This window comes from Mastacembelus armatus, chromosome 3 (assembly GCF_900324485.2).
Source record: "Mastacembelus armatus chromosome 3, fMasArm1.2, whole genome shotgun sequence".
NCBI lineage: Eukaryota > Metazoa > Chordata > Actinopteri > Synbranchiformes > Mastacembelidae > Mastacembelus > Mastacembelus armatus.
Genome location: NC_046635.1, coordinates 21132250 through 21145934, shown reverse-complemented (window position 1 = coordinate 21145934; position 13685 = coordinate 21132250). Strand labels below are relative to the sequence as shown.

Here is a 13685-nt window from a genome sequence, read left to right as displayed (position 1 = left end):
TGTTACCGGTAAAAACAAGAGGGAGTGAGACATCCAGCCTTATGACTAATCACAAAATCATCCCTGTGTTTGCGGTCTCCCCCGCACCTCTTTCCCAACCATCGGGGCATTAAAAAAAAAAAAAGAAAGAAAAGTGCATGTGCAAGCAGAACTGAGAAAGTTCATAGAGTCGAGGTGCAGGATGTCCCGTTAAGGAGGAAAAAAAAAAAAAAAGTTCTCCAGAGGAGCAGAGGCAACACAAGCTGACGGACGGAAGGACTGCAGCCCGGAGCGAACGGCACATTACCACAAACTAAGATCTTCTTAACCTGGGAAAAATGGGATTTCCGACGATATTTAGTTGTCGTCGGATTCTTCTCAAAGTATTTTTGATTCACTTTATGGCTTTTCAAGCTACATATGCTGCTCCTTCGCCCATAATCAGATTTCCTGGAGACGACACTACCCCCAAAACAGACAAAGAAGTTGCCCTGGTAAGTTTATTGGTTGTTTTTTCCTTCTTAAAACTGGGTCTAATTTTACTCCTGAAGTGTAAGAACTGAACTGGTGGGGAATAGTTTCTGTATTTTTTATGTGGACTAATTAAATTTTTTTTTAAAAACTTATTCCTGAGCAATGTAATGATTTTCTGTTGTTGTTGTTTTTTAATTTTAGCACTATCTCAATAAGTTCTATGGATGCCCGCAAGACAGATGTAACCTTATGGTGCTCAAGGACACTCTGAAGAAAATGCAAAAGTTTTTCTCTCTGCCAGAAACTGGGGAGATTGATTCTAAAACTGTAGAGATCATGAAGAAGCCCCGCTGTGGCGTCCCAGATGTGGCCAATTACAACTTCTTCCACAGAAAACCCATGTGGCAGAAGAAAGACATCACCTACAGGTTAGGCTATTCACATTACCTGTGTTCAGGGGTAAAAGAAGTGGCTCCATCTCATTATGACTTTGAATTGATCATGCACAATTAATGACATCATGGGCATTTAAAGCAGTTTTGGCTATAAAATTGTTGTATTACAGTTGGGTCCAATATGATACATAGATGCATCGTGTGCATGAGATTATGACATATATGATGTCACAGAAAGGTAAAATAACTTGACTGACCATAAATCAAACCTGCTGCCACCACTGTGAACTATACTACTCCTAATAACAGGCTTCCAGTTTGAATGTAATTTCCAAAAGTACTGTTCGAAGAGTACAAGTAAAGTACAGAGCCAGAGCGTGTTTGCTTTGAGAGATGGACAGCAGCTTGGCCCAGCCTGACTCCAGTCCACCCCACCCCCACAGTGTCAGAGTGCTTGCATCTTGCATCTTGCATCTTGCTAACACCAGCATTCCTACACAGTATGTGTCAGGTCTTTTGTTTTTGTTCCGTTTGAGGCTTACAACAATGTGGAATTGGTTTATTTATATCAGCGGTTTGGTTTTGTGTACCCTGTTCATTCCAGCCCATCTGCCTGCATGTTTGTAAGGAAAACTGGAAGCCAAAGACAATAACAACTAAGACAGCTTAGACTGTTTTCAGAAAAAAGGACAGTGTGGACAGGCCGGATAACAGAGTTTGCAGCCAAACGTTGTTTCAGGAAGCCTTTTCACCAGATGACCCCAGAGGCTGTTAGTGACTGGTTTTGGCTGGATTCTTTTCCATAGTTGAGAAAGATATCTGGTTATAGTTCTGAATACCCTTCAAATTGTTAAAGATTTTCCTGATCATTTTAGTTTTTTTTTTTACTGCTGTGAGTGCTTTTTTTTTTTTGCTTTTTTTTTTTTTTTTTTGGTCATTTAACTTGCTCAGCTTAGTTTCTTACCTTTTGTTTGCTCTGTAGAATTCTGGGATACAGCCCAGATCTGGATGAGGAAACCATAAATGACGCCTTCTTCAGAGCCTTCAAAGTATGGAGTGATGTCACCCCACTCGCATTCACCCGCATCATGGACGGAGAGGCTGACATCATGATTAATTTCGGCCGCAACGGTATGCCATGTAGAAAGAAAAGACTGTATACGAATACTGTAAATGATATCCGCCAAATATTTTACTAAAAAGACAGTTGCAGTGAGACTGTGTGTCTGCAACTTAAACTTTATTAACCGATCATGTATGTTTTATTTTATTGCCAAAGATAAATTGGCCATGTGCTCATGTGCCCTGTTTACTGTAACTGTCACATTCTGCTCTGCTGTTTTCAGATATGAAAAACAGTAGCGAATGCAATTCAAAGTTCTTTCAGACCTCAGAGAGACATAGTAGGGCCTTAATGAAGCACATGAATAAGATCTCTGTTTAATATTAAAATATTTATTTTTTTCACAAGACTTATTTAAGGACTTTAATAACAAAGTTGGAGTGCCAGTACCTTCCACTTCCAAGAAGATGAATAGATTCCAAGTTTAGAAAGAGTTTGCTGCCTTGTTGAGTAATAGTGAAGGAGTAATAATGTGCATATTATTACAGTGACTCTGCACCCTGCCAACCTATATTTTAGAACTACTACATAAAATAACAGGAATTGCGGCCCTAACACTAGTCATTCCAGTCACTCCAACTAAAATAACTATTTTATATTTACTAACACTGCTGTAATATCAGTCTGTCTAGCCGCAGATGACACTATGGAGAAGGAATTTCATAATCATAGTGGAACACAAACAACAATCAGCCACCTAAGAAAATTTGAAACAGCTGTTTTAGAAAAAATAGAGGGCTATCTTGATTTTTTTTTTCTTTTTTTTTTTTTTTTTTAAATAAAACAAAAAGTCACATGTCAGAAATCGTCCTATTTTTTCCTACTGTTATTTTTAGTGTTTCCAGCCAGGTATACTGGTGAGTTAATAGCTCTACCAGTTGTTGCCTGTTGAAAATGGGAAAATAACGTCTTATATTTGTCTTGAAGTTTTAATATGGTGGGATGTCATTAACAGAGCATGGAGATGGTTACCCCTTTGATGGGAAAGATGGCCTCTTGGCTCATGCCTTCGCTCCAGGGCCAGGAATAGGAGGAGACTCTCACTTTGATGATGATGAGCACTGGACGCTGGGAGAAGGCCAAGGTAATGAAGAATCAACATAAAAAAAAAAACAAAACGTGGATTTCATAAGCTCTGCTGTTTTTAAATACAACTGCTTGTGATTTAAGCAGCAGCATATAATTTGCATCAGTTTATCTAAAGATGGGTGGGGCTCGTAGTCCTTTATTAAAAAAATACTAAAGGCACCGCTAGTACAGATCAACAGGTTAACAAATATGAGGTGAAATGATAGGATAGACCTACACCAGTTTTTGACATTGATAATAGTAATGTGACATCCAGATACTTTGTTTTTTCATTGTCTTGATTTCGAATGAACTTTCTGGCACCCAGGGGCAAATCTCAGCCATCTGGAATCAGAATAGAAAAACAATCTCTGTTGACCCAGTTAGTTTTTTGTATTTCCCATTATTCAGATCCTCTTTCCTGAATTTGTCATTTGTTCAAATGTCTCATGGCACAACGTCTCACAACACTTAGAACTCTTATTGTATTCGTGCTTTCACAAGGTTTATACTATTTCTCAATGATTTTACAATATCTTTCTTTTAAACACCATGTCGCCTTTATCGATGGAAAATAGACGATACTGTAATACAATATTGTAAATTAGGTAAATCATGGAAAAGCATTGTATGATCTTTTTAACAGTGGTGAAGGTGAAGTATGGAAACGCTGATGGAGAGTTCTGTAAATTCCCCTTCTTGTTCATGGGCACCGAGTACAACAGCTGTACGTCCCAGGGCCGGGATGATGGCTTCCTGTGGTGCTCCACCACTTACAACTTTGATGACGATGGCAAATATGGATTCTGTCCTCATGAATGTAAGTTTGTCCTGTGGTTTTCCTTTTTTTCTGACATACACAGTTTTTCCTAAGTGCCCTCTTTGACTTTAGCAGTATTAGTATCATGCACTGCTGGCATTTTGCCTAACCTCAAAAGTATTTAGTATTTTGGTAAATGGAAGCAGAATTTTCTATAGGGGCAAAGTTATACTTGATATGAGATAATGTTCTGATGATTTTGGGCAGAAAGAATCTAGGTTGGACAGAATGCCAGGAAAGTGTTGTTTTTTTGTTTTGTTTGGAGTAGATTAAGGAATATTCATTTTCCAAGTTACTGTCCCACTTTAGAACACTGGGCTTTGTCAAACATTTTGTTTATCTTTGCTATGTTGCTGTCCATGGTACTACTGTGATCATGTCCTCATTACAAGAAACTGCCAAAGTACACATGTACCAAGTTGTTTTATGTGACGAAAACATGACTGAGGCCTGTTTCTACTGGATCCATCTGTTCTCTTAAGCTTTTGTATTGATGGAAAAAAGGTTTTCTGAATTCTACATTATCTTTTTGATCACCTTTGTCTTATCTTAATGTTCTATTTCTTGGCTTTTGGTCTACAGTACTGTTCACCCTGGGTGGAAACGGAGAGGGTGCTGCATGTAAATTCCCCTTCAACTTTCAGGGTGAGAAGTATGATGGATGCACCACCCAGGGCAGGGATGATGGTTACCGCTGGTGTGCCACTACTGATGACTATGACCGTGACAAAACTTACGGGTTCTGCCCTGAAACTGGTAGGATGTGTCATATACTGTGTTATATCTATTATGTCAGACTACACACATCACATAATAGCATACTAGTCAACTAGTATACTAACAATATAAATCTGCCATACAGATCCTCACATAATGTCTATGCGTGTGTGTTTCTATGGTGATGCATTGTCTTTAGTTTATGTGCTTGCAGAGATGCATATAATGCATTTGACTGGCTGTGTTTATTTTGATGTGCACAGCATGGTGCATTGCCATGTGCTGGTCCACAGGAATGCTCCAGCTGAGGTTTTCAGTCTTCCTTGTGGTCTGCTGAATGACTTGTGAAAGTATTTTAATGTGCAGTCGCAGGGTATATTTTCCATTTTGTCAGTGGGACTAGTTTTAGCAGTGTGGTAGTATAATACGGAGGGAGAAGGAAAATGTGATAGACTGGGAGAGGTACAGGGTTTTTGTCTGGTTCTAATTGATTAAGGATTAAAGTTTTGTTGTAAAGCCTTATGCAATACTTTGTGGTGAATAACAAATGAGTTTTGTTTTTGTTTTTTTTTAAATCAGCACAAAGCCAGACTTGCCAAATAGAGAATGATCTCTCTTTGAAAGAAAATCAATATGGGCGGGTGTGTTTTTTTTTTTTTTTTTTTTTTTTGGTTTTGTGCCTAGTGGATTAGTTATTGATGTTGTGTGTATGTTGTGCCAGCTGCTTTCATTTTGCTGTTTTCAATCATCTGTGCCCATTTCACAGTATAATACAAACCAAACTGTTCTGGGGAAAAGGTTTGGCATACGAAAGAGTTTGCAAGACGGTCAGGTCAACTAAGTTCACTGCACATTTCACTTTTACAGTTTTACTTTTTGTTGCTACCTCCAGCCATGTCAACGGTGGGAGGAAACGCAGAGGGAAGCCCCTGCGTCTTCCCTTTTACCTTCCTGGGAAACACATATGACTCCTGCACCTCATCTGGACGTAGTGACGGCAAAATGTGGTGTGCTACCACCAAGAGCTATGATGATGATCGCAAATGGGGTTTCTGTCCTGACCAAGGTATTTGTGGACAGATTTTGTTGTACTTGTGAGCTGGAAGAAATGAGAAGCAGACATTGTAGATTATTATAGTAAACTATCAGTCATTTTGTTACCCTTACATAAAGCGCATTCACAACAAGCAGGACAACTTTACATCAGGTTAGAATAGACAACTGCTTGTCAGTCAGAAGAATACTGAGATCTCGTTTATTGTGGAAATGTGTAGAAGTCATTTATCAAAGCTACTAAATCTGCCTTCTCACATGCAGTGTTTCTGCTACAAGTTATTGTGTCACATATTTCCAGGCTACAGTTTGTTCCTGGTGGCAGCCCATGAGTTCGGTCACGCCCTTGGTTTGGAGCACTCTCAGGACCCCGGAGCATTAATGGCCCCCATTTACACCTTTACTAAAGACTTCCGACTTTCTCATGATGATATCCAAGGCATCCAGGAGCTCTACGGTGAGATGAAATGTGACGTATGGCTATTTGGCTTGAACAGGGACAAGTCTAATTGCTAAAACAAATAAGTCTGTAGCTCAAAGATGAAATATTCTTTTAAATCCCTTAAAAACAGGTGTGCCAACAGACAAGCCTTTGCCTCCAACCCAGGGTCCAGTCACTCCAATGGACCTCTGTAAGGAGCCAGTTACCTTTGATGCTGTTGCACAAATCAGAGGAGAGACCTTCTTCTTTAAAGACAGGTAATCAGTTCAACTGGAAGCCCTAATACTGTGTGATCTGAACAAGACTTCAGAAAATTTACGATACATATGGCAGATTATGACCAAATGAGGAAGGAACACTAACAAATAATCCATCCAGAAATGAAAGTTCTTGACCATGTTGTTTTAACCTGCTTGCTGCTGAGTCATAAATGTCATGTGAAGTCTGTTTGACCCTCTTGAGGTTTACAAGCATTGCCAGAGTCTGACAACCAAAACCCAATAGCCTACTTCTGGCTTCACGTCTTGCGCAAGTGAAATAAGGAAGGCCGCACAAGTTAGATTTCATAATCCTGCCCCTACAAACAATGAGCAGTTTGACGTTTGTTAGTTATTGCTTCTCATATTGCAGTTTAGACTGTGGTTGAGATGCCCGTTTGATGCTGTGACAGTTAATATGATGGGAAAAAACAAACTATTCCTCTGTTTGTGCAGTGACTAACAACAGTACAACAGCAGCTTAACCGAAAGTCATGCTGTCTGCGTACTGTTAGATGAGGACTTTTAAAGAGTGCTGCGGTTTGGTCAGAAGTCTTTATTACTCGGTGCATTTTCAGTATAAAGTTCAACATTTTCATCAAATGGAATTTATTACAGTAAACCTGTCCTGAAAGTTGTTTAGAACAAAAACAGCAATCTGCGGCAAAAGACCTGATAAAAAACACAAATAGCATCGTTGATAGTTATGATGTGTTACCATGTCTAGCTGTGCTATGTAACACTAGCTCCTTGCAGTTTCAATGTTCATGGAGCTGTATATCTGTCATGACCATTTTGGAAAATGGTCCAAAGCAAACAGGGTAGCAGAACTCCTAGCACCAAAAGAGTGCAGTCTTTCAGTTGGCTGGGTCTTTCTCCCTCGGGAACCTTGAGTTAGAAACTGAGAGCAACAAGCCACGATCTTGCTCACAAATCATTTTTTAATACAGAATTGCTTTTCACCTAGCTGTGGATCTCTTTCATACGTTCGGTGATTGACAGAGCTGTACCTGAACTCTGCTCTGTGGCTTATGAAACTTTGGCCCGGGTATTGGTCAGGACTAAAACTTTATTCTCTTCAAACCTCATGATGTTTCGTGGTAGGTGGTCTAAAGATTCAGACTTAATTAGAACTATAAAACATATGTATAGATGACATTGAGGGGATTAGTAGACTTGATATTTATTATAATGCCAATGTTGGACTATGCAATTGGACTATGACACAGTGGTTATTGGCATCTTGGCCTATTTCAACAGATGTTTAAACTATCATAACTCATAGCAATGGTTTTCATATAGTGAGGAAGCACACTGACACTTTGGTCTGCGGAAATATGTCAAAATCACATTCAAAGCTACACATATAAATATATTGCCTTACTTAATTAACTGAATTTAGCTGAGTTATGATATATATTAAGATCATTTTGCCTTTGCTAGCATATCACTATTTGTAAGCTGTCCTGTGTAACTGTAAGGCTTTGTATTGTATGATATTTTATGCTATATGTGAAAATGCACAACGCACAAATTGACTATGAGCCACTGATCTGAAGGTTAAGGAGAGAAATTGAAGACAGAGTTCTCTCAAGACAGTGAAGTGAATGTTGACAAAGTACAGTATATCTCTCCAACAATGGAGATTAGTTAGGTTTCAGTATGGGGCTGTAGTTCTGACCTTCACACTGACTTAATGAATTGCCTTAAGGCCATGTCAGGTTTGTAAGCTGCAGACCGCTGGTACCAGCTTCAAAGAAACAATGGTACTTTCTGGGCCCCAGGGCTAATGCTTACTTGACTCTCCTAACCAGTGTACAAAGGAGGGTCCCCTGTTTCCTCCCAGCTCAGCACATTTATAATGTAGGACAATTCTCAACAACATGCAGTGAGTAATACTTGCAGCACTCTCTGAGCTCAGCATTAACGTGTGTCTGCCTGTCTGGAGGTTTAAGGAGTAGGCAATTACAAAGTCTGTCTCTCAGAAATAGTTGGACCAACCTACTGATTAGCTTCAATGTGTACTTATGGCTTTTTTACAAAACAAACACATTCGGAGGTCTGCTTTTGTTCCATTACGTCCTTACAAAAAAGTAAAGTAAAAAATGATAAGGCTGATTGAAAATTATAGGGAAAAAATGGCATTTTTTGTAGATCTAGTTCTGATAAACACAGTGCAAACACAGTGTGTTTTCTGTGACTGCTGCAAGATACATCTCCCACCCATTTTTTAAAATATTTGTTTGCATTAGTAGGAGCTTACTACAACTTTTGCGGTTCAGGGAAAGTGAACAGTAAACACTGAGTCTGCAATCAATAACATAAAATCGGACTAGGTTACATGCATGCTTCATTTTCCTGTCTAAGTCTAGTTCAGGAATGCTACTGTACCAATAAAAAAGACCATATGTATATGTAATTACAGAATTTTTATCAAAATATATTATACCACCAATTTTCCAATCATCCTGTGATTTAAATTTTTACTGTCGTCTAACGTAATACTAGTTTGGGATGCAATTTGTAGATGGTCTCCTTTTTAATCCCAAGAAATGCAAACAAAATGTTGGATGTGCATGTATGTTAGTACAGTTTTATTATCATCTTCATTTTATTATGACAACTCATCTTTGCAATTGGCAGATCTTTTTCTTTTTAAAAAATAGGTCAGTGGAAAAGATTTTGGGAAGCTGCTCGTTTTATGCAGCTGTATATTGGAAATCCGGGCAAGATGGGTCTTGTTCCGCTGGCGTCGGCAGCCTAAATCCTAACGAGAACCAGATGCTCATGAATCAGGCCATTGTGGCTGGATCAGCCAACTTGCACCAAACCCCCTGCTCTCATACAGAGACACACACATACACACACTCTCCACACTTCCTCATAAACCCCTTGTGCCCCTCTTTCACTCTCATTTTATCCCCAGCTTTTCTACCTCGTGATGCCTCACCAATTCATTCTTTCTCTGCCAGGTTCCTGTTCAGGACAGTAAACTTCAGAAGCAAGCCTAACGGTCCTTTGCTAGTGGCCACCTACTGGCCAGACCTCCCTATCAAGATAGATGCTGTTTATGAAAACCCAGTGGAGGAGAAAACAGTCTTCTTCTCAGGTATGCGGGAGAAAAGAAGTAACTGTGCCTGTGTGTTCATATCATTCCTGCGATCAGAAAAAGACTTGTACTTCAGTGAATAATCTTTTCCCATTTGAATGCTTTTCTCGTAATTAACAGTCAAGCATTTCTATGAACGGTAACACTAGGAGGAGCAGGAATGAGCAGGAATGTTGCCTGAGCACTCTTTGTGTGCGGTGTGCACTGTCAGGACACTGCACATTCCATCATAGTCATTAGAGGTTTATGATGCATTCCTTGCATTTTAATAATATGACAATCTTCTCAAATACTGATGGGATTTACATAACAGATTTGTCAGTTTTAAAGAAAGTAGCAGCAGAGCTGGTTTGGCTATGGGTGGATCCTGAATGGCCTTATAATGTGATATTTGGTAAATAGATTAGTAGGAATTTGGGATAAAACATTGATTCAACAGTCCTCTGTTAAAGTAGTTACCTTCCATCAACATAACATATGTCTAACATAGTGCTATTTTAGCCATGGTTCTACTTTCCTACGCACTTTTCCCTCCCAGGCAACGAGATGTGGGTCTACAGAGGAGATGAGTTGGAGAGAGGTTACCCCAAGAGGCTCTCCAGCCTTGAACTCCCCACTGACCTGCAGCAAATCGACGCTGCTTTCAACTTTAGAAAGAACAGGAAGACTTACCTGTTTGCTGGGGACAAATTCTGGAGGTGAGGAGCAAAGCTTATGCAACCATTTGTGAGCCTAGTCTCCTGTGGCAGATCCTAGCTTGTGCTGTTGATGTCATCACCTCTTGTTGCAGTACTGGGCTGTGTCTGGATCTAGTTACTGTTTGGTGTGACCTAAATTGCAAAGCAAACCACAATAGCTCTGCTAGTCCATGATAAACATGGGAACTAATAGTGTTGACGTGTTTTATCTCCATCGGAAAATATGATGTGTTTTTGTGTATGTGGAAAGACTCTGAAACACTCATTAAAGAATGTACTTTTACTGTTGTGTGGACAGATATGATGAAAATAACAAGAAAATGGACCCTGGCTTCCCCAAACTCATTGCTGATTCCTGGAATGGCATCCCGGACGGCATCGACGCTGCCTTCAGTCTGAATGGCATTGGTAAAAAAAAAAAAATCTGTCTTTCTAGTAAAAGCTGTGCATTAAGAGGTTCATTATGATTTAAATAAAGACCATTTGACCATAACCTAGCAGCAGGAGTTACCTGGTTTTGCTGCATGATCTCTTGTCTACATAAAGAACCTTACTGGAAACCATTTTCCAAAGTATGCCAAATAGTTCAGCTAGATTTGCTACTCTATTTTCCGAGCATTATTTCAAACCAAGTTGATTTGGGGAGAATGCACTTAAACACAACAGTGCTTGAACTGCATGCCCACAATGATGATATGCAGAAGGTATCATATTTGCCATTTTCACCATCTTAGTTTAGTTTGTCAGCATGCTACTGTGGCTCATTAGTACTAAACAGTGAACTGAGGATGACAGGAACATTGTCAGTTCTGCAAGTATCTGGTCAAAAACCAAGGTATTGGTCAAACTGACCTTATTAAGGACCCTGCAAGTAATGTCCAAGGAGCACCGATATTACAATTTATACTGAGGAGGATTGCATTTATATAGCAAATCAGATGGTAATCTATGCAATAATGGTTCCACAAATGTCAAAACTATCAATAACAAAACTTCAATCCATCCCATAGTTGTTGAGACTTTTCACTAAAAAAACCAGATGATGGACTGACCAGTAACCATCCTCAGATCATGTCATTAACATGGCTAAAATTAATCATCAACCACATCACTGAAAACATGCATGTACTAATCGTTTACGCCACAAATGCTACGCCACTGTAGCAATCATGAGAAGAACTGACAATAATTATACAGAACTAAACCAGTAATTTTCACTGTACTGGCTGTAAATTAAGAGAAAACTGCACTGTGGGGATTCTCCTGTTTGAATCTTAAAAAACAGCTGAAGGGAAAGAGTTTTATGGTGACAGTTATGCTTTGATTATGACATGACTGGTTCTTTCCGTACAGACTGGCAGACTTTCTGGTAGGATTGCAAGCAAATCCAGTCAGCTCTATCTGCATGTCTGGCAGTGTGCCTCTGTCAATAAAACTCCACATATACCAGAACCCAACAAACAGTGATGATGCCATGAACTGAATGAAAGGAACTGTTTAGAGGAACTGGCTACTGACTACACAAAGAAAATAAGGAAGCAAAGTAGGCCAAAGGGAGTAGTTCTGAAGCTAAGGAGTCATCTGTGGTCTGATGTTGATAAACTCAGTGAGGAAAACAGTTGCGTTTTATTTCACAAGCTTTGAGCTAAGCCTTACACTGTGAGCGAATAACATATGATAGTTTATGTTAACACCAGAGTGAGAGAAATATATGGTGGTAGATTTTTGGCATGACGCCACCTAATTTTCATCCGAGACTGTCAGCCATGTATATTTAGGCCTATGGGTGGTATGCAGATTTTTTTCAGTGGGACGAAATCAGGGATTTTTCCATTACTGCTCTCTGAACATACACACAGCACTGTAAGCATCACATAGCCCCATCTCCACAGTGAAGAAACAGATCTATATAAAGTAAGTCTGTGCCCCCTCCACAGAGGTGCCTCTGTATACTTCCTGTTTAGCATAATTTAGAGAGAGTGAGGGTCGACTTTGGTTTCAACAGAACCTGACTGGATGTTTTAATCCTTGTCACTTTGATTACTCTGTTAGTCAATATACCATGACAGACACTATTACAAGGTACTTCCAAATCAGTCTTTACTGATATTATTGCACTGGTAGATGGACACTTTAGATGAATCAAATGTCTTAAACAGAGTGTGCATTGTGTTTGTCTTTAACAGATTACAGCTACTTCTTCAAAGGCAACCACTATTTCAAACTGGAAGATAGCAGCTTGAAGATTGTCAAGTTGGGTGAAATCACAAAGGACTGGCTTGGTTGTTGAGCATTTCCAAAATGTCTCGTGACAGGTAAATTCTGTAATGATGTCTGGCCTCATGAGGACTTTGCCATTGTATTGTACACATCTTGAGGCAGTGCACACTGTTGTAAGTTTTTATCCTGGCAACTCTGCACATCTGTGTGGGAGACATGTCCCTTCTAGCCTGTATAACCTGCCTCCAGCTTTGTAGAAAGGCACCTCCGCACCTTCTACACAGGCTAAACACACGCAACTGGATATTTGCTATATTACTGTGTGATATTAGCATTTAATTTGTTATACTGATGCAGATTTATTACAATACGTACCCCCTAGTTTATTGTTTTATTGTGGCTTTTGTTTGGTTTTTTTTGTTTGGTTTTTTTAAAAACTCAGACATCAGGTATGTCCACACTGCATTGAACGCAGTGCTTTACTGTGCTGTGAGATATCACCGTTTTACACAAATTTGATTCTGAAAGGCTGTTTTACACTATGTGAGAAACTCATATCGACTTAGAGTCACTTCTATGTCCAGTGTACCAAGTGCGGTTTTATAATTGTATGAATTAATTTTTTCATTGTAGTGCAATACATTTGAAAAAATGAATTTGCACATTGTGTCTGACCGAAAATGGTGCTTTAGAGATTGCTTTTTTGCATATAGTCCTATATACACAGTATATATATATATATAAATATATATATCTATATACATTTTATATTCCATGTAACTATGTCTGCTGGGACTACTTAAGATCCTCTGGCTCTCAGAAAGTAGTATTCACAGGCACACATTATTCTTCATTTCGTTAGCACTTTTTTTTTTTTTTTTCATAGGACTATACAAGGGAACTGCACATTACGGAGACCAGATCATTGTTATGGCAACTCCATGCTGCATTTCCCTTCACTAACGGTACAGAAAGATTAAGGGCACAGGTTGCCTCTAGAGGCTGTATAGGTTTGCTGCATGATGGAATCATGACAAGAGTACCACAGTAGTATTGTTTAATAATCTTTTCTTTTATTCTGTCTTCTTTCTTGGGTTTTACCAATACAGTCATTTGGGTTTGTGTTGTTTTTTTTTTTGTTTTTTTTTTTTATGCTTGTGCACTTTGTCACTGTAAATCAATAAAGATGGTCATTATAGTGTGGATCAGTCATAAACAGAGGAGAAGCTCTCTATGCTTTGGATTAGCACAATTATAAACATTCTCTATCACGAGTGGGAAAAATACTCATAATGCATCATGGCAGAATGACCCCTGTATATATTTATTA

The 13685-nt window shown here is 39.1% G+C and overlaps 1 protein-coding gene across 1 annotated transcript; it reads left to right on the top strand.

The window, feature by feature from the left end:
• The first annotated feature begins 159 nt into the window (after window positions 1-159).
• On the top strand, window positions 160-13575 carry mmp2 (matrix metallopeptidase 2). Its single transcript, XM_026293646.2, has 13 exons — window positions 160-473; window positions 655-881; window positions 1831-1979; window positions 2927-3055; window positions 3686-3859; window positions 4442-4615; window positions 5469-5642; window positions 5931-6086; window positions 6202-6328; window positions 9301-9437; window positions 9976-10135; window positions 10434-10543; window positions 12322-13575. Exons 1-13 carry the CDS (start codon window positions 318-320, stop codon window positions 12423-12425), a joined length of 1977 nt encoding a protein of 658 aa, XP_026149431.1. The 5' UTR covers window positions 160-317; the 3' UTR covers window positions 12426-13575.
• Window positions 13576-13685: the final 110 nt, after the last annotated feature.

Bases quoted from the DNA above. Each gene is read 5' to 3' on its own strand.
- mmp2 (XM_026293646.2), top strand. From the start codon at position 318: ATGGGATTTCCGACGATATTTAGTTGTCGTCGGATTCTTCTCAAAGTA. The intron at 4,616-5,468 runs GTAGGATGTGTC...TGCTACCTCCAG, and splicing joins CGGGTTCTGCCCTGAAACTG to CCATGTCAACGGTGGGAGGA. The intron at 10,544-12,321 runs GTAAAAAAAAAA...TGTCTTTAACAG, and splicing joins CTTCAGTCTGAATGGCATTG to ATTACAGCTACTTCTTCAAA.